This window comes from Manihot esculenta, chromosome 9, assembly GCF_001659605.2.
Source record: "Manihot esculenta cultivar AM560-2 chromosome 9, M.esculenta_v8, whole genome shotgun sequence".
Classification (NCBI taxonomy): domain Eukaryota; kingdom Viridiplantae; phylum Streptophyta; class Magnoliopsida; order Malpighiales; family Euphorbiaceae; genus Manihot; species Manihot esculenta.
The window spans coordinates 35,360,443-35,381,204 of NC_035169.2; the positions used below are offsets into that span (position 1 = coordinate 35,360,443).

The 20,762-nt window shown below is 33.3% G+C and overlaps 1 protein-coding gene across 3 annotated transcripts; it reads left to right on the forward strand.

The window, feature by feature from the left end:
- The first annotated feature begins 1,806 nt into the window (after positions 1-1,806).
- LOC110622151 (acyltransferase-like protein At1g54570, chloroplastic) lies at positions 1,807-18,113 on the forward strand. 3 transcript variants are annotated; one of them, XM_021766561.2, is made up of 14 exons: positions 1,807-2,954; positions 3,190-3,241; positions 3,747-3,802; positions 4,015-4,173; positions 4,272-4,376; positions 5,466-5,572; positions 7,147-7,268; positions 8,223-8,331; positions 9,551-9,684; positions 15,164-15,530; positions 15,841-15,954; positions 16,536-16,621; positions 16,737-17,063; positions 17,193-18,113. In XM_021766561.2, exons 1-13 carry the CDS (start codon positions 2,504-2,506, stop codon positions 17,035-17,037), a joined length of 2,163 nt encoding a protein of 720 aa, XP_021622253.1. In that variant the 5' UTR covers positions 1,807-2,503; the 3' UTR covers positions 17,038-17,063; positions 17,193-18,113. The 3 variants fall into 3 exon arrangements, with proteins under 3 accessions (XP_021622253.1, XP_021622252.1, XP_043815612.1); XM_021766560.2 differs by lacking the exon at positions 17,193-18,113 and having other exon boundaries at positions 16,737-17,162; XM_043959677.1 differs by lacking the exon at positions 17,193-18,113 and having other exon boundaries at positions 2,427-2,954; positions 3,689-3,802; positions 16,737-17,162.
- Positions 18,114-20,762: the final 2,649 nt, after the last annotated feature.

Here is a 20,762-nt window from a genome sequence, read left to right on the forward strand (position 1 = left end):
GTGTTCCAAAGCGTCCATGCGATTGCGATTGACCGAAAATATTAGAAACAATCCAATCGTATCAAGCGATGGAGCATGTGGCGTCGGTTGCACAGTTGTTGTGATTTCTCAAATTATAAGTTTCGCTTAGAAATTGCTTAATTAATGTGTTTTCTTTTGTCGAATTATATTTTCATTCTCGAAATTTCTTTTTTAAATAGAAATTAAAAATTAAAATAATAAAATATAAAATCTTTTAAATTTAATCAGATATATTTACTGTTAAACTAATCGTATCAGTATAATGAGTCCATTCTCATAATTTTTATTTATTTTATTTTATTATATATATTAATAAAAATATTTTTTATTAATTTTTAATTATATTTATTTTAAAAAAATTAAATTTTTTTAATAATTAATAAAAAAATTATTTTAAAAATAATATAAAATTAAATAAAATTATAATAATTAAGTTATATATATATATATATATATATATATATATATAAAAGAGGGGATAATAATTTTGAAATGATTAAAAAATAAAAATTAATAAAAAATAAAAATTATGAGATGGTGAGAATATATAAAATCACATTCAAAGTTTAAATGTCCCAAAAATTCAAGAAAATTCAATTATCTGCGTTTCCCATTTCAATGGGAAAACATCGTAGATGCCATTACTTATTAAATGTATACTAATCTTCTCATAGAAATAATTTTACAAATAACAATTAATATAGCTAAATAATGAGTTTTACTTAGTTCTTAATATATTTTAAAAATTAATTATTTAACTAGAAAAATAAAAAATATTTGTCGGTATTATTAAATTATATTAAAAATTTAAAGTTAGTTATTATTTTTTAAAAACAAAGTAGTTTGTAGTTTGAAATAAACCAAAGAAAAGAGTTATGTAGGGAGTTTTTTATGCATCTTGAATCTCATCTATTTGCATGTCTTTTTTTTTTTTTTTTCTTTCTGATTATATTTTTGAAGTGTTTGTTTTGTGGATTTTGCTATGTTTGACTCTTCTCTACTCTGCTCTTCAATGATGGTGGCAACAAGTTGGTGCAAGGGAGGAGTGGCAATCCTTTGTGTTGGTTTGCTAGGTTGCATTCAGTGGGAGTGCTACGAAACAGAGGATTTATAATTGAATACGGATGGGGGGTGGGCCCTTTCCTCTGAGACTCAAAACCCAAAACTAGGCCCATAAACAAAGGCTTCTCATAATCAATTGTATGGATAGGCCATACGTAAATGCATGCAAGGAAGATGTATTATACTCGTATGTAATATTACTTCCAACAGTTGCGGAAAAAAAATTCACATGCGAATATGAATTTATTGGATATTTTAATTTTAATTTAATAAATATTTAAATTTTTTAAAAATAATGATTTTTTTTAATTTAAGTATTTAAAAGTAATTTTTTTTTAAATTTGGAGCGTGAGATTTTTAGATCAACCCGTATATATGTACAGGCACGCCTGTGATTCGATATGCATGACCCTCCATTATTGCTCTGTGCGAACACAACCAACTTGGCAGTATCAAGTGGCGTTTTCTGCTAGGTGACCAAAGACCCTACATCATCTACACGTCTTTCCAAGGGCCATTACTAAGAACCGTACGTTGAGAGCGAGAGATAGAAAGTATGTATTTGCATGTGTGGCTAGATCAGAACCAGAGAAATTCAGGAAAGTGGAAATGGCGTCTACAGAAGCAGAAAAAAAAATGGACCTCTCAATGCTCAAGATAAAGAAAACTAGGTAAAAGTAACTGTCATTATTATTTTAGCTAGAATATCCAAAATTCAAGAAACTTCTTACACCGCCACTCATTTTTCTTTTTCAGTTCATTCGCTTTCCCCTGTTACCTGTGGCCCTCACAATTTTTTCTCGACACAGAATCTATATTGCTGTCTTTTTTTTTTGGTATTATTGTCTCGCAGAAGAACTCTAGAACTAGGTGCTCGACAAAATTTGCACTTCCTTTTGTTTTATGGGTTTGCCTCTTTTTTTTTTTTTTTGGGGTGGGTCTTAATTGTTTTGATAAGCATGAAGGGTGTGTTTTTTTCGGTTAGAGTGATTTAGGGAGAACATTGTAAGCGTGTTTGGTTCATTTGCTGATATTTCAAGTTGACATACTTGAGTTTTTCTTTCCTGTTGCTTCTTGGTACTTGAAACTGGAAGGGGTTCTAATTTTCCCAATAGCCGAATCTTGAAAAGGGTCTAAAATTTTTACATATTTTTAGTGCTTTGATTCTAGTTACAGTGCTCCAGTCTTCAGTGAGAACCAAGCGTATTTGGCACTTGCAGCCCTTTTTAAGTCCTATAGGACTTGAAAAGGGTCGGCCGTTATTCTGAGCGTTCTGTTAATTTGAAGCCCTTTTCAAGTGCGTGAGAAGTTTCCCAAGTTTATTTATAGTTGCTCTTGTTTGATACTTGAAGCTTGGAAGTAGTTGCAAGTTGTTCTTCCTTATACAAGTTGTAAGCTTTGTGCCATTGTTGTATGGGCCATGGCATCAGTTTTTTCTTTCCAGCTATCACCTTACTTTTTGACAAATTCAGTAATCAAGGGTCAGTTTCGAGTGAGAGTTCAGAATGTAGGTAGTAGGGAATCGAAAGTGCTCTCCTCTGATTCAATTGTAGTGAATAAAACTTCTTTCATTGATCAGAAAAAGAAGAATGGAGTTCTTTATGATGGAGGTACTGTGGTGGAAGAGGAGAGGGCTTTGATTAATGGAGAAAATGGGAGATTGGGATCTGTAGCACAGAACAAGCGCATGAAAGATGTTTCAAAAGATTTGGAAGCGTTGTGGGATGATGGATATGGCACCAAGACAGTGAAGGATTATCTTGATGTAGCCAAGGAGATGATTAGGCCTGATGGAGGGCCACCTCGGTGGTTTTGCCCCCTTGAGTGTGGACAGCCTCGAAAAAATTCTCCAACTCTTCTGTTTTTACCAGGTATTGAGTCTCTTTGTGGATAAGCTGTTTTAAGTTGAAATTTTACTTCTCTACAAGTTCTGCAAAAGGAGAACAAAATAACAAATGGATAGACTTCCTAATAGACGAGATTTTGGCTTCCTGGAATTGATTTGGATCTTTAATATTTGAGTAATTTTTGGTGAATTCAACTTTACCATGTAAGTTTGTAGGATTTTCAGAATACTGAAATTTTCTTTCGTATTGATACTTGCAGGGATGGATGGTGTTGGCTTGGGACTTATTTTGCACCATAAAGCCCTTGGGAAGTAAGTTCTTTTTATTTCTACTCTCATTACGACTGCAAAGACTTATGTTCATATTTAAATAATGAAGGTCCGAATGTTCATCCCAAAAAAGATGAGAACAAAAGTAAGTTGAGATCATGTCTTATGGGAAATTCAAATAGGCATCCCAAGTCAAGGATGGTTTTGGGTCTGCAGCTGAATGCTCCTGAAACACCCTATGATTGCTAGTTTCCCAGTGGAAAATCCACTTTCAGTGCCACTGTTGTATATACAACAGATTTATTCTTATCGTTGATTATGATAAGACTCACAGGAAATCCACCATGATCAATGATCATAAATCATAATAAAATCATTGTACATGCTCCAGTTTATTTTATATTTCTTTAATTTCTGCGTCCATTCCCTTTTCAAACTATATGAACGACTAAAGATTTATTGCACTGATGCTTTATGGCAAAAAAGCAGCTGTAAACTCTTGCTGCATACATCATGTGTTAGCGGTTGAAAATTTTGGCATATGCAGGGTGTTTGAGGTATGGTGCCTTCATATTCCAGTGTACGACAGAACACCATTTGAAGGTATAACTTGGAATGCCTGCAAATTTATTTGAATTTACTTGCTTGAGTTTCTTAGTGATTTCTCTGCAATGATAACTCAGAAAGATGAAAATTTGAGATGAAATAATTCATGAGTAACTTTATGCCAACCGGTGAAATAAGAATAGTTTACTTTTTTTTTAATAGAAAAGTTACTATTTATCAGTAATTTAATGTTATTTTATTCCATGAAGGACTAGTGAAATTTGTTGAAGAAACAGTGAGGACTAAGCATGCTGCATCACCAAATAGACCAATTTATCTAGTGGGGGATTCTTTTGGAGGATGTCTCGCACTTGCTGTTGCTGCCCGTAATCCTAAAATTGACCTTGTCCTGATACTAGCCAATCCAGGTCAGTTCAGAGATAAGCAGTAGTTTTCACCATATATTCTTTGTAACTTCCTGGTTTGCACTCTTCAAGTTAGTCTGATTTGTGGCCTTCTGTTTTAGCCACATCATTTGGCAGGTCACAACTACAGCCCCTGCTTCCAATTTTGGAGGCTTTGCCTGATGGATTACATGATACAGTTCCCTACCTTCTTAGCTTTGTTATGGGTATGTTGTCTTTTGCTCTGCAATCTTACTCGTTTACTTTCCCTCTAAGACCTGCTTAGATTTTGTGCTTTAAACATGTTTCCAACAAATGAAAATAAAACTATTCTTGTCGGCTACAAGCTTGAGTGGTTTTTTGATGTGGTGTCAGAGTCTCTCGGATGAAAAAATTCAGAGTTTGAATTACGACTTCCCCATTATTAATTGAAGGTAAATCAAGTCTGTGCTTGTTCGCATTTCAAGCTCAGCTAGCATTTTCATGCCAGAGGGTTAGAGATAAAACTATTTATATGTTTTTTTACCTACAAGTTCATGATTTTTAAGTTGAGTGGTTCCTTGATATGAATCATAACTAAAGTACTATTGTTACCCTAAAACATGTATGTTTGGTTAATTTACTTGAAAATATGCTTTCATGCTCACTCACTAATGTTGATCATAAGTAGGTAGGGGAATAAATAAAGTGAATCTTATTGATATACTCCTCAGAAAGCTTCTGTAGAAAAGTCTCTATCGTCCTCTTGGTTATAGGGTTGCCAGTCCCTTCTTTTGCACCATGATTTTTGGGGAAGCACTAATAATAAAAAAAAAGCTCCTGGTCAAATACTTATACTGTCCAAAATACTGAACGTGGACTTTTTGTTAGTTGGAAATTGTATATACTTGATTGATTTTCTTACAAATATACATTTAAACTTTTACAATTTGAAATCCAATGTGATAATGACTCAACATGATTGAAATCAAGGAATAAACAAGGTGATCTAGTCATGGAGCATCGTACACTTGTGGGCTCTAGGGAAGGTTGATATGTATAGCCTTGCCCTTTTTTTGCAGAGTGTCTAATTGAAAACAAGGATGTATTGGATAAATTAGTTTCCATTTGACTTACAGTAAACTTTGCCATATTTGGAACATCCTGAGTGAGATATACTAGACTATTTTTACTTCCATTGTCAAGTGTAACCTTTTGCAGCTTCAAATTGCTTTGATCTCCGACAAAAAGTATTGATAAGAAAAAGCTTTAGCCAACCCATTAAGAAAATAAATTGCTCCAGCATTACTTGCTAACATATCTTCTCATGACACCAGGTGATCCATTGAAGATGGCAACGATTGGTATCGAAAATAGGCTTCCTCCCAAATCAAAAATTGAACAGTTGTCTGGAAATCTCACTGCTTTGTTACCACTTCTTTCTGTAAGAAATTAAGATGAATGCACTGCCTAGTTTTTGCACTTTATGTTGTTTGTTGGAATATGATTCTTCTGCTTTCAAAAATGATTTTAGGATAACAAGTCAAATAATGAAAGTAGGATAAGATTTAAATTTGAAGTTAAGATTTAAATCATTTATGAGTTTGGATATGATTTGGTAGATATTTTTATTAAGATTTTCCATTATATTTTTCCTATATATATCGATATTTTAATGAATAAAATAACAATAGCATTATATTTTCTTTTCCTCTACTCCCAAAAACCAACAATTGGTATCAAAACTATTTTTTAATAGCTTGTGAGAGATTCAATACGAGAAAAAAGAAGAAAAAAAGGAAGATGGAAGCTCAAAAAAATATCATATGAAGAAAAAAAAAAATCAAGAAAGACTTCTCCGTGCCACAACCAATCCATACCATAATAAACCCATGCCGCAACAAATCCATGCCAGCTATGTCAAGAGAGGACGAACTCCTTTCAAAAATATAACATCAAAGCCATGCCAAAAGAAGATGACTTCTTGAACAACAACAATGCCAATGCTAATGTCAATGTTCATGCCCATGCCAACCAATGCCGATGTTATTGCCAATGTCAATGTTGATGTTGATGCTCATGCCGATGTCAATGTCAAGGGATCTAAGCATGCCTATAAAATGCAATAAAAAAAAACTCTTGAAGAGACCGACAATGTTACAAAAATGGGATAATCTACAATAAAAGATGTAAGGAGGAGTTGGAATATGCTTCTTCTGCTTTTAAAAAATTTATTATGATTTTAGGATAATAAGTTAAATTATGAAGATAGGATAAAATTTATTTAGATTATTTATGATTTTGGATATGATTTGATAGATATTTTTGTTAAGATTTTTTTATTATATTTTTCCCATGTATATATCTAGGTTTTAATGAATAAAATAATAACGCTATTATATTTGTTCTTCCTCTCCTCCCCAAAACCAACATTGTTGTCTTCTTTTTATTGCTTTTGGTGTCTTTTTATACTTGTTATTCGCCAATAACTAAAGTTTTTGTCATGTAATGGACACAAAATGTTCTGGAATGTACCTTACCCTGTAGATTATTGTATGGCATGAGAAGTCTAGGTAGCTAAAGTTTATTCTGAGTTCATGCCTGATTGCTTCTTTCCCCTCTTTATTAAAAACTTGGTTGATATTTAGTCTTTGTAGATTTAATGTTCAAAGTCATAGTCAGTCTGATTATAGTTAACATTTGGTGAGTATTTCTATATCATTTTATGGTAGAGTGGCAAAGTAATGAAAAGTAATAAATGTAAGCCATAAGCTGGTATTGAATCCCTTTCACAGTGCAAAGGCTAAGTTGATTGGAATACTTTGCTTTCTTATTAAAGGAAATACATGCTACATGAATAAGATTGGTGATTTTCAGGTTTTGCTGTCCACAGACCAAGACCTTTTTTTCTGTTCTGAAATAACTTGATTAATGTGTATTCATATTATTATGATTCTTTTGATCAGTTCAATATTATGTTTTAGGGATATGAACAGATATCATTATGTTGGATTTCAGGGTCTGGCTGATATTATTCCAAAAGAAACTCTTCTTTGGAAGTTGAAACTGCTTAACTCAGCTGCTGCTTATGCCAATTCCCGCCTTCATGCCGTAAAAGCTGAAGTGCTAGTGCTTGCGAGGTCTTCACTCTATTGACCTTATGTGGTTTTTCCTTGATTCTCTCAGATTAAATTGCTTCTCTTTTGCTTGCATTTCAAGTGTTTCTTAAAATGGTATATGGAAATTGGCAGCTTGTTCTTACTATGGCATGATTCAATCAATGATCATGTTGCATCACTAATGATGATGCTAGTATTTCATGTCTACGATTTCTGTTGCAAAAGTTAATGTAATGGATAGTAAACTTTTAAGCCTTAAATGACCTGTTAGCTTTAGATTCCTACTACCAACAATTTGATAAGTTCACCATGAAAAATTTAGGATTAGTCAAGACAAATAGAATCTGGCTTGATCAGGTCCCATTAAAATTTATACCTGACACCTTGAAAATACAACAAAAGCTATGTTTCTCAGACTCAATTATGAGCATTGCGTATGGAAACACGCCCAGATGTAAAAATTATCTACTTCCAAAATTTTGTAAATTTTCCATCTAATTTACCACTCATACCTTAATTAATTTTATCCAACATGAGTACTAAAGTGAAGTAATGAGCCAAAGTAACAATGCTTACCCTCTTTCTCTTATGTTGGTGAGTCCTAAAGGTTCTTCAAATCTATTTACTGCCTCCAAATATTAGCACTTGTGCATTTGGTTACTAAAATAAAAGATAGACATTGTTTCATTTGTTTCCTATTCTATTTTTAGATTATAGATGCTGTATGCTCTCTGACATTTAGAAGCATGATTGGACAAAATGCGTTCTCATCTATGTTGGTATTTCTGCTATCAGCATATCACAATGCAGCGCGTGATTACTTAATTAAGGATCAGACAAATGTATACCTTGTTGGAAAATGATGCCCTTTTGCTTCTTGTGCTTGATTTTCTTGTTGGTACTGTGTGCAAAATCGCCTTAGAATTGATAAATACTATGTAGTATTAAAGTTTTGTGTTGGTGTATTTATTATAGTGGCAAAGATTATATGCTTCCCAGTGCTGATGAAGCTAAGCGTCTTAAAAGTTCACTACAAAATTGCAACGTTCGTCTCTTCAAAGACCATGGGCATACAATTTTACTGGTATGTGACAAGCAGCATGTTTGTGAGTATGTATCTGAATTAAGTGGATGAGAGATAAGTGTCTTGGATACTTTCTAGACCCCTTATAACTATTTCACATCAATAGAGCTTCTGGTCAGTATAGAAATTTTGCTTGTCTGTTAAAGTTTAATCAACACCTTAAATCATTGGTGATTGAATAAATGAATCACCATTTCAACCAATTGCAGTCAGTTTTATGTCAACTGTCTTTTGTGTATTCGGTGTTTATGTTGATGAGATGATCCAGAGATTGGGAATTGAATTCCCTTCTCCTTAAACTTCAGTTTCTCAAAACAAAAATACTTGGTGGAGTGAATCACTATGGTGAACAGTTGTATGCAAACTATTTTAAGTGAATGGACAAATACAAAAATGGAAGGAAACTTATAAAAATTTTATAGTTCACTGCAGAAATACAAAAAGTGAAAATATATATAATAGAATGTAGAAAGTAAATGCAACATTGTAGTAAGTCGCGATACTTGGCAAAATTCTTCTCAAGAAGGGGTTTATTTTTGTGAAACTAGTAAACAAGTGTATGGACACATTTTAACTGCTGAATATAATGCTTCTTTTTGTCATAATAAGTGGTGTTTTTGCTTCATGGGTATTTTCTGAAAACATATGCTTTTGGTGCTTTTCTTCGGACATGATCTCAATGTTTACCTAAGCCCCCAAATCTGAAGCATTGAAACTACTGTCCGATGTATCTAAAAACAATTAGTATTGAAACAAGCTAAAAGATCAAGGTCTCAACTTTGAAATACTTTGCATCAATATTTGTAATCTTTCAGAAATTGAGGCATTGAATGAAATTCATAGAAGCATGTTGATGGATATTATATAACTACCATCTTTTGGTCATTTTTGTTATGATCCAATTCTGAGACTGTTATACATGGAGTAGAGTATGGATGTTTTGTACTTTGTCATTTGTAACTAATGAGAATATTCCAAAGTTCTGGGGAATTACCGTGATAAATTTATGCTTAAGACAAGTGCAGTGCTCCTAAATTTTTCTTGTTTCTAGGTGATATGTAAGGCCAGTTGAATTGGTTTGTAGTTTGTACCCATAACTTTTACGATATGAAGCTTTTCTCTTTACTGCTCACAAGCTTCTCTTACGTGGAAAAACTTAACTGGCTGCTTTTGTCTTCTTTCTAATCCCTCTAATAGAACCTTCTCTTTTATGGCACAGGAGGTTGGAATTAGTCTGCTCACTATTATTAAAGGTACTTCCAAATATCGTTGTTCAAGGAGGCTCGATTTTGTCTCAGACTTTGTACCCCCTAGTATGTCAGAATTCAAATATGCCTCTGATGAAGCTTTTGGGTAATCCAGCAGATTTCTTATATGTAGTCTCTTCAAACTTAATGGCCATTCTAGGTTGCTTGATCAGCTTACTGAAATCTATGGTTGTGTCACATTTGTGCTTATGATGAGACCAAGGGCATTTGATCCTCATCAAGCCTGAACCTTTTATTTTCTTATCGTTCACACTTAGATTAGATGGTTAAAATAAATTAAAGTTAAAATTTAGGTTTTTATCTGTCCACTGCTTATTCTATTTGCGTTTCAGTCTTTACTTCTCACTCAATCTTCCATCGTTGCTTGTCTTAGAACTAAAAACTTTTAAAATTGCTAGCATGTATATCAATGATTATAATTGTTGACTTGTTTGCTGATTCTAGGGATATGATTTGATTAGAATTCTTAATTATTTCTGTAGTAATTATTTGATTATTTGCATCCTGTTTAGATATAATTCTTTTTATATAAATAGTCATGTAAATCAATTGTAAAGATCAAGAGTGAAATACAAAATTACTCTAAACTTTCCTAACATTCTTTATGGTATTAGGGTTTTTCCTGATTTTAAGGTTTAAATTCAATTTTTTTTCCTTTTTAGGGTTTCAAAACCTAAATCTACCTTTTTGGTACTAACCCATCTAGGAACCTTTCCACCTCTCACTGTCGACACCAAGGGAATTGTCGGACCGTCGCCGACCCGACAGTCGACTCCGACACCGGAAAAGCCTGCACGTGAGGCTCACGCGCCTTCCCTTCCCAGCCCGTGATACATCGCCTGACGCTGCTTCATCGCTCCGATCACTCCGGCGACGAATTTGATTGTCTTTTCGGCCTTCTCATGCCGCTACCCAATCTTTTGGTGATTCGGTTGGCTCTCTTGTGTGTACAACCTTGGGTAATCCCTATTCTTTCATGGTTCATTTGTCTTTACCATGGCAGAAAGTAAACGAGTCTCAATGGCAGAAGGTAAAAGGGTCTCGATTCTTAATTCTGATAATCCTTCCTTGCAAACTAGTCCCATAAAACTTGATGGAACTAATTATCTTGTTTGGTCAAGGTTTTGTTTGTTATTTATCAAGGATAGAGGACTATAGGGTTATGTTACTGGTAACAATAAGAAGCAACCGGATGAGAGTGATCTAGATTTTCCTCAATGAGACTTGGATAATTGTCTTATTATAATATGGTTACTTAACTCTATGTAATCTTATATATCTAAATCCTATTTGTTAATTAATACTGTTGCAAAAATATGGAAGGTCTTGTCCTTAACTTATTCCAAGATTGGGAATGATGCCCAAATTTATGATATTTGGAATAAGACCCATAGTACTAAGCAAGAAGAAATGATTATTTCCTAATTTTATTCTGAGTTATGTGGCTTATGGCAGGAACGTAGATTACTATCAAGATTTCTAGGCAGACTGCACTGGAGATGCAGTCAAATTTCGGAGAATGATTGAAAAGGAGCAGTCTATGATTTTCTTGCAGGGTTAAATAACGAATATGATCCAATTCGGGTCCAAGTGTTGGGAAAAAATCCTTTTCCTTCTAGAAAAGGCTCACGCCCATGTTCAACAAGAGGAAAGTTGTCGATATGCTATGCTCTATACTACACCAGATGAAAAGGTTGGATTGACTACTAGTTTGAGCACACCACAACCTTCTAATTCTGAGAAAAATCACCTACATTGTGGCTATTATGGGAAACCGAGGCATATCAAGGAGACTTATTGGAAGTTACATGGTCGTTCCACTAGAGGCCGTGGTGGGAAATGAGGTAATTCTAGAACTCACGGTAATTTAGCAGAAACTGTGGAGGAGCCCTTTAAGGAGACAACAATGACTGAGTTCCTTTCTCCCAATGAAATACAGAGTCTCAGGCGCCTCCTGTCTCATATTGACCTCTTCATCCTCCGATGCCACATCTAACTTTGTAAAGTCAGGTAATGTTTCCTCTCTTGATAATGTTCCATAGATTATTGATTCTGGTGCGAATAGATACATGACAGACTCTTCTAAAGGCTTTCGCAATTATTTTCCTTCTCTAACTAAAGATAGTGTCAGAATTGCTGATGACTCTTTTACTCCTATATCCGAAACATGTTCTGTTATTTGCACACCCAATATTAAATTATCATTTGTCCTTCATGTTTCCTGCTTTCCTGTCAACCTTTTATTTGTCGGTGCTATCACCAATGCTCTTAACTGTAAAATTGAATTCTTCCTGATCATTGTGTTATTCAGGATCTTCACATGGGGAAGAGGATGGGCAATGCTAGGCTGCATGATGACTTATACATGTTGGAAGGTGATCTAGGTTCTTCGATATCTCAAGCCTGTTTTAGAGAAAATAAGGATGTCAATCAGGAAATAATACAATAGCACAGGCGGTTAGAGCACCCATCATTTTTTGTCTTAGAAAAAATTTATCCTAATTTGTTTGCTAGAATTCAGTTTGGTTTTTTATTTTGTGATGTGCGTGAGTATGCTAAGCACACTAAAACCTTATATCTTTTGAGTCATAATAAAAGCCAAATTCCTTTTGTGACTATTCATTCTGATGTTTGGGGGCCTACTCAAACTGTCTCCTTATATGATAATTGATGGTTTGTCATCTTTATTGATTATTGCACTCGAATGACTTGGGTCTATTTGATTAAAGCTAAAGGTGATGTCTTTTCTTGTTTTTGGTTTTTTCATAAGATGATTTGTACTCAATCTGATACTAAGGTGAAAATTTTGAGAACTGACAATGGGAGAAAATATATGGATAGTAGTTTTTCTGCTTATTTGGAGAATAATGGGATAGCACACCAGACTAGTTGTCCTTATAATAATGCTTAAAATGGCGTTGCTAAAAGGAAAAATAGGCATCTATTGGAGGTAGCTCTATCTCTTATGTTCACCATGAATCTACCCAAAGCATATTGGGGAGATGCGGTCCTTGTATCTGCTTATCTTATCAATAGAACGTCCCCTTAAGGCCCTTGACTTTATGAGTCCTTTGGAGGTTCTACAAGGGAATAATTCATGCATTGTTCCACCAAAAGTATTTAAATGTGTTTGCTTTGTCCATATTAGGATGGCAGGGGAGTTAGACCCTAAGACCCTTAAACGTGTGTTTGTTGGGTATTCTTCGACACAGAAGGATCACCCTCCATCTAGAAAATACTTTGTCGGTATGGATGTTATCTTTCGAGAAACTAAACCCTACTTCAGTACCATCCACTTACCTCTTCAGAGGAAGAATAATGAGCAAGAAAAGGTGATTCCAAATTCTGTGATTCTGAATGATATGATTCAGCTACAGAGTTTGAGTTTTAGTAGACAGGGGAGATGTCCAATCAGGGGGGAGAGAATTGGACGTTCGGACAAGCTAGATTTGAGGAGATATTCGAGGAGAGACAAGACAGAAGAAGCCATTATGCAGTCTACTCAGAGTCTTCTTCTGGTGAGTTACCCACAACTCTTAAATTCTCCAATAACATAGATAAACTTATTGTACAAAGAAAAGTGGTCAGATCTTATACTAAACATCCTATTTCTAACTTTGTTTCTTATAAATCCTTGTCTCCCTCCTATAGAGCCTTTGCCTTGTCTATTTCCTCTGTGTCTATTCCACAGAATTAGAAGGAAGCTCTTGCAGATCCTAAATGGAAGGGAGCAATAATTGAAGAGATGAAAGTATTGGCAAAAAATGAGACCTGAGAGCTTGTCACTCTTCCACCTGGAAAGAAACTCTTTGGTTGTATGTGGGAGTTCATAGTGAAACACAAAGTTGATGGCCAGATTGGTTGTTAAAGGATTAACCCAAATCTATAGAGTGGATTATCAAGAGACATTTGCCCTAGTTGCAAAAATGAACTCAATCTCCTATTATCTTGCGTAGCCAACTTAGACTGGGACTTGCAATAATTTGAAGTGAAAAATGCTTTTCTCCATGGAGATGTAGAGGAAGAAGTGTTCATGAAAATCCTTTCTGGGTTCGTTGATGAGAAGACACAAGGAAAAGTATGCAGGTTAAAAAAGTCTTTGTATGGGCTAAAACAATCTCTCAGACCTTAGTTTGACAGGTTTAGCAGAGTCACGATGTCCTTTGGTTACCAACAGAGCAATGCTGATCACACTTTGTTTATCAAATATAACAAGGATAAGATCGCCCTTCTTATTGTGTATGTTGATAATATAGTAGTGACAGGTGATGACAAAGAGAAAATGGCTCAACTAGAAAGGTTGTTGGCTCAAGAATTTGAAATCAAAGATCTAGGAAAATTGCAATATTTCCTAGGTATTGAGGTGGCTAGATCAGAAAAAGAAATCTTCATCTCCTAAAGAAAGTACATTATGGATCTTTTGGAAGAAACTGGTATGTTGAGGTGTAAACCAACAGAATCTTCCATTGAAAGTAATCACAGGCTAGAAGCAAAAACTGGTGAGTCCATGGATATTGGAAGATACCAGAGATTAGTAGGAAGGTTGATTTATCTCTCACACACTTGACCGAATATAGCCTATGCTGTTAGCTTAGTCAGCCAATTTATGCATGACCCTCGCGAGACTCATATGCACGCTGTATTTCGTATCTTGAGATACTTAAAGTTTGCGTTAGGGAAATGACTTCTTTACTTCAAACATGGTCACCTCCGAGTTAAACTTTTTACAGATGCAGATTGGGCATGATCTCTCGATGACAGGAGATCCACCTCTGGCTACTGCACAGTTTTGGGAGGGAATCTTGTCATCTAGAGGAGTAAAAAATAAAGTGTTGTTGCTCGGTCAAGTATTGAAGCAGAATACAGAGCAATGACCCAAGGTGTGTGTGAACTCTTATGATTGCAGAAATTATTGGAGGAGTTGAGGTTGGCCGAGAGAGAAAAGATAACTGTGTATTTTGACAGCAAAACTACTGTCAGTATAGCACAAAATCCAATCCAATATGACCGGATGAAGCGCATTGAGATTGATCGGCACTTCATTAAAGAAAAATTAACAGACGGTGTTTTGAGCTTAGTTCATGTGATTTCTACCGGACAACTTGCGGACGTGTTTACTTAAGGTCTCAACAATAAGATCTAGCGTAATCTGATTTGCAAGTTGGGCATGTATGCATCTTTGCACCAACTTAAAGGAGAGTGTTGACTTATTTGCTAATTCTAGCTGATTCTAGAGATATGATTTAATTTGATTAGGATTCTTAATTATCTCTGTAATAATTATTTGATTATTTGCTTCCTGTTTAGATATGATTCTTTGTGTATAAATAATTATGTAAATTAATTGTAAAGATCAAGAGTGAAATGCAATAATATTCTAAACTTCCTCAAAATTCTTCAAGAATTAGTGGTTGAGGTTGAATCTAGAGGACCTTGGTGTAAAACCAGCTTACTTCTCTGAGTTTGGATTTGACTGCTGACGCTTACTAGCTTATTCAAGTTGCATCCCATTACATGAATTTGTATCCAGGCTCTAGCTAATAAGAAAATCACATACATTTCAGATTTATATGTGTTGCTACTGCTGCTGCTATGTTTTCAACTCTAGATGATGGACGGATAGTGAAAGGCCTTGCTGGGGTTCCAAAGGAAGGTCCTGTCTTGTTTGTTGGTTACCACATGCTGATGGGATTTGAACTTTCGCCTCTCGTAGAAGGATTCTTGAGAGAGAAAATTGTTGTGCGTGGTCTAGCACATCCAGTACTCTTTACAGATTCGCAGGAAACTTCAACTTCTGAATTTTCTCTACAAGATTGGTTGAAAGTAATGGGTGCTGTACCAGTTACAGCTAGTAATATTTTCAGATTGCTTTCAACAAAATCGCATGTGCTTCTTTATCCTGGAGGTGCACGGGAGGCTCTGCATTATAAGGTACTCCAACTTTCTTGCAGTCAATTCATGAAGTTTTGGTGGAAAGCTGAAGTCAAAGATATATATATATATATATATATATATATTTTTCTAATTTCATCATATGGAAATTATTGAAGTTGGTTTACATGTTCACATTGTTGTTATGCAAGCCGTAGGCACCATATTAGTAGTTTGCTGCTCCATACTTGCAAAAACATCTCGTATGCTATTCCACCATCCCCATAGCTGCTACCTTACCATTACTACTTTGCATAATTAAGCTATATTTTTCAAGTCCTCACAGTTGTAAGAATTCTGTTATTTCCAGGGTGAAGAGTATAAATTATGTTGGCCTAAACAACAAGAATTTGTGAGAATGGCTGCAAGGTTTGGGGCCACAATTGTGCCATTTGGGACTGTAGGAGAAGATGACATAGCAGAAGTGAGTTTTACATTCCCTCTGCTACCACAATAAATTTTCTATACTAGACCCTATTCCTGATGGTACAGATTTTTTTGTCTGCTTTGGATATGGAACATGCTTCCTTCTTTTCTATTTCTTTATTGTCAGCTAGAAATTAACGTAGTTTCTTTTAATGATTATACCCAAAAAGCAAGAGAAATTTTGGTTTTCTTATTTATTTATGCAAACAATCCAAAAACTTTGGTCTTATTTATGACCATTTTTTATTTTTAATTTTATAAACACTTAAACATTTGTGTCAATCATACGTGCTGAGAGCATAATAATTAATGGATGGAAGTGGATATGTGCCTCCTCTAGTAGAAAATTTAGGTGAACTAGACTTACTATTTTCTTATTCAATATTTTGTGCATATGCAAATTCGCAGGGCCCAGTATCTGGTGGATTTAAGCATTTCTGATATTTTTGTCTCCTTTCCTTCATATGCATTTTGGATATTTTTGTAAAAACTTCCCTTGCTTTTTCTAAACTTCAGTTTGCAGTAATTCTCATGCTAATTGTAAAACCTTAAAAGCTGTTTGTTTTCTGGTTGTGGCAGTTGGCTCTTGACTACAACGACCTAAAGCAAATCCCTTTGGTTAATGACTTTATTAGAGAGATGAGTCGCAATGGTCCGAGACCCAGGTGATTACTCTCATGCAGTGACATTTGATCTGCTGACTAGAAATGAAAACAATATCAGCTTAAGACACTAGCTAGATTTGAATCTGCATTGACAAAGTGTATGATCTGATTACAGAGATGAGAGTGCAGGAGAGGTTGCCAGCCAAGATATATTTATCCCAGGACTTTTGCCTAAGGTTCCTGGCCGATTTTATTACCTCTTCGGAAAGCCCATTGAAACGAAGGGGAAGGAAGAGCTTCTGAAAGACAAAAACTATGCAAATGAGTTGTACTTGCAGGTAAAATCTGATGTTGAACACAATATTGACTACTTGTTGAAGAAGAGAGAGGAGGATCCTTATAGGAGTGTCATTGATAGAACATTATATCATGCAATTTATCATCCTCGGCAAGAGGTTCCATCCTTTGATCCCTGAAATAAGGATAGACAAGGCAGATTTAGGTACCTAAACTTGTACAAGGTTCCATTTACTGAAAATGAATTCTGTACAAAGCACAAAGTTATTTGTAATAAAAGCTTTGGTGCTTCACCAGGTTCTCATTTGTAGGATTACCTTATGATTCTTAACAGTTGTATCAATGGCGAGTTTAAATCGTGCTGGACTGGCTTTCCTGCTTAAATTACACTTTCTGGAAGCTCCATAATCACTATAGTTCATGGGGTACCTGCCAACTGAACCAAATTGGAGTACGCAATTCTTTCACCGAGAACTTTTAACAAAGTGGAGGCCGGCGGGCCCAGCTTTGGCCCTTTGCAGGAAATTGGCGCCAGACCATTACAGCGACAGGCTTTCCTAGAAATACCGGTGGCGATAACAAGTTCAATGATTATAGCAACTAAGGATGGTAGAAGCCCAGTGGTAATGATGCATATCTAAATGACAGTTGATTTTGGTTTCTTCATTAAGCAATGGAACCAGCCATTGTCACCAGCGGTGGTGGTCTAGGCCAAGTCATTTGAAAATGGGTGCAACTCCCAATTCCACCATCTCCAAGCCAACAAGTGATATCGGCATAGCAACAGGATTTTTCAAGGAACCCGCCTAAACTTCTGCTAAAACTGATCTACGTTTCGGGTCTGCAGAGCCAGCCTATGTGAATCGAAGCTAGCCAATGGAGCCTGCCATGATAACCCGCAGCCCGTGGGTCAGGCCAAGTTTTGCAACATGGACCTAACCACCTGACACCAACCTCTCCAAATTTACAAGTGATATCAATGGCAGCCATTGGATTCTGAGAGAAGCCGCCGAGCCTCCTGTCTATACAGCTACCAACAGCTGGGATACTGAGCCAGGCTTCACAACAAAAACCATCGGCAGCAGGGAAGCTTCAAAGTTGTTCAATTTTGCATCCACATGAACACGATGTTTAAATAATGAATAAATTCTAATTTGCTAGAAAAGTGAACTTGTGGAAATTATCTTCCTACCATTGCTATTGCTCGCAGAACTTATGCTAAATTTTCCAAGTTCTTAAACCTAAAGTATTTGGGTAAATTTCTTAAATTTTAATATAATTAATGAATCGGTTCCTACTTTTAAAATTTAACACTTAAATTTTTGAGTTTTCAAGCCATTTTCCTATCCAATTTTTTTAAGAGTCATAGAAATTGACCATTTTCCTATCCATTTTTTTAAAAAAAGTCATAGAAATATCAATTATGTTCGATTATGAAATTTTAAAATTGAATATTTAATAAATTTTAAACATTTTTTTTTTGTAATTATTATTTATTAATAAAACTATTAATTTAAATCCATTAATTGATATTACATTAGATCGAAAAATTAGAAGAAAAAAATATGAATTCAAATATTTTCTAACAAATCTAAATGTACATTTAAACATTTCAAGGATTTAAATCAAACTCATTAGTGAATTAAAATTATCACATATTCATAAAATTCAAATATAATAGATTAAGAGAGCCTAAATTCATGACATCTAGATTCAAAATAAAATAATAAGCAATTGTGAGAAGCAATAAATTCAATGATAAATTCATAAAATTCAAATCCATTACATTCAAGTTTATCAAACCTATGTAAATACATTCATAAAACGATTGATTTGCCTATTGAGACCCCAAAAATACTAGTTTACAACTCACGAGAATTCACCTTGCAAGGTATTGGAGGATGACTAAAACCTGAATGATGGCAGCAGTACAGGTGATTAAAGCATGGTTGCTGGCAGCTATGGAGAATGATTACAGCATGGTGATGGCGCGAATGGAGGATGATTGCAAAGAGAAGAAAGGGATGAGCTGAGAGAACCAAAGAGGATGTGGGAATGAGGAAAATATGTGAATGGATCAAGAATTGGAATCATGTGTAAAGGGAAAAGAGAATTGAAATAGTGTGGAATGGAAATAACTTCATTTGTGCATATGGAGTTTTTGGGTTGAGAAAAATAAGAAAGAGAGAAATTAGGTGTGGAAGGGTATTCTTTTTTTTGTAGCACTGGTATGTGAAGAACAATTTATATTTTGGCAGCATATCACGAAAGTTGAAGAATTTGGAGTTGAAGAAGCTAGCAGGAAGTCCTCAGTCGCTGCTATATTGGATGGTATTGAGAAGGGAATAAAATTTGCGTAGAGAGAGAGAAAAAATCAAAGAGCCCGTTGAGGAAGGAGACTAATGGGTAATTATGGAATTTTGCTTTTTTTTAAAAATAATATATATATAAATTTGTGTGTTTGTACTAAATAACATATTTAATATATTTTATTTTTATTTTTATATTTAATAATATAATTAATTAATATATTCATAATAAATATAATTTATTATCATTTGTATATAATTTTTTTATTAATATAAATAATCATTATTATTACAATTTATATATAACTTTTTAATTTTTTATTCCTACTATATAACTTTTTAATTTTTTATAATTTTTAACATAATATATTAATCATAATAAAATATAAATTTTAATATATATTTTATTTTTATTTTAATAATAAAAAATCTAAAAAAAATTATAACTAAGACTATTAACCAATTGATACTAAATATTTTTTTTAATAAATATAAATATAATTTTTTTAAATAGAAATTAAAAAAATAAAACTGAGATCTCTCGAATTATTAATTTTACTCAAATATCTTTATCGCTAAACTAAACAGTGCATAAATATATACATACACTAGACTTTAAAATAGATTGATGGAAGATTATCAATTGTCACTATTAAACTTATATATGAGAGATTACTAAATGCATCGAAAATTCTATATAATTATGTGATGTGATACAAATTTATAATTTTTTTATTTTAAATTTTATTTTTATATAAATAATAATTAATATATATTAAATATAATTTATTATTTTCACTATCACTATTAATATACCACCTTTTAATTTCCTCCCACTATCTTTTACTATAATAAATACAATTTATTATATTGATTATAAGGTACCTTTTGATTTTTTTATTATTATATTATAATAAACATTTTATTATATTTTTATTATTAAAAAAATTTATTATATTTTTTATTTTAATAATAAATAAAATATTAAAAATATATTTATAAAAATTAGATAATGAAAATGTTTAGATAATAAAATAAATGATTATTAATAAATATATTTTATATATTTATTTATTTATTAGTAATAATTCTATAACACAATATTATGTTAAAACTTTTTATTATTTGATAATACTGTGATTTATTGATTTGATAATTTTTTGAAATTATATTTAAAATAATCTAATTAATAAATGATTAGATATCTGTGATTTATTAATTTGATAATTCTTTTTGAATAGAAAGAATTAGACGAGAATCTATCTAAATGTTAAGATTTTTTTATTTAAATAATTATTAGATTTAAATTATTCAAATGATTTTGATTTTTAAGTAATATATAAAATAAGATATATTAATAAAATTAAATATTTTATTTTATAATTTTTTTATTATTTTAAAATTAAAAAAAATAAAATAAAATATTATAATTTATTATCCATCAATAAATGATTTCAAGTTTCATAAATTTCAAATCAAGATATGAAAAAAACTATTTTGCTTCTGGAGTGAATTCATAAAAGCAATTATTTTATAAAATATTAATGTGGAAAGTTTTAATATCCGCGTGGCAAACGACTCGTTTTAATGCAATT

What these genes read in the sequence shown, in the direction of transcription:
- LOC110622151 (XM_021766561.2), top strand. Translation starts at nt 2,504, where the DNA reads ATGGCATCAGTTTTTTCTTTCCAGCTATCACCTTACTTTTTGACAAAT. An exon ending in CTTTGTTACCACTTCTTTCT is followed by an intron (nt 5,573 to 7,146) that starts GTAAGAAATTAA and finishes GTTGGATTTCAG; the next exon opens with GGTCTGGCTGATATTATTCC. An exon ending in CGCAATGGTCCGAGACCCAG is followed by an intron (nt 16,622 to 16,736) that starts GTGATTACTCTC and finishes ATCTGATTACAG; the next exon opens with AGATGAGAGTGCAGGAGAGG.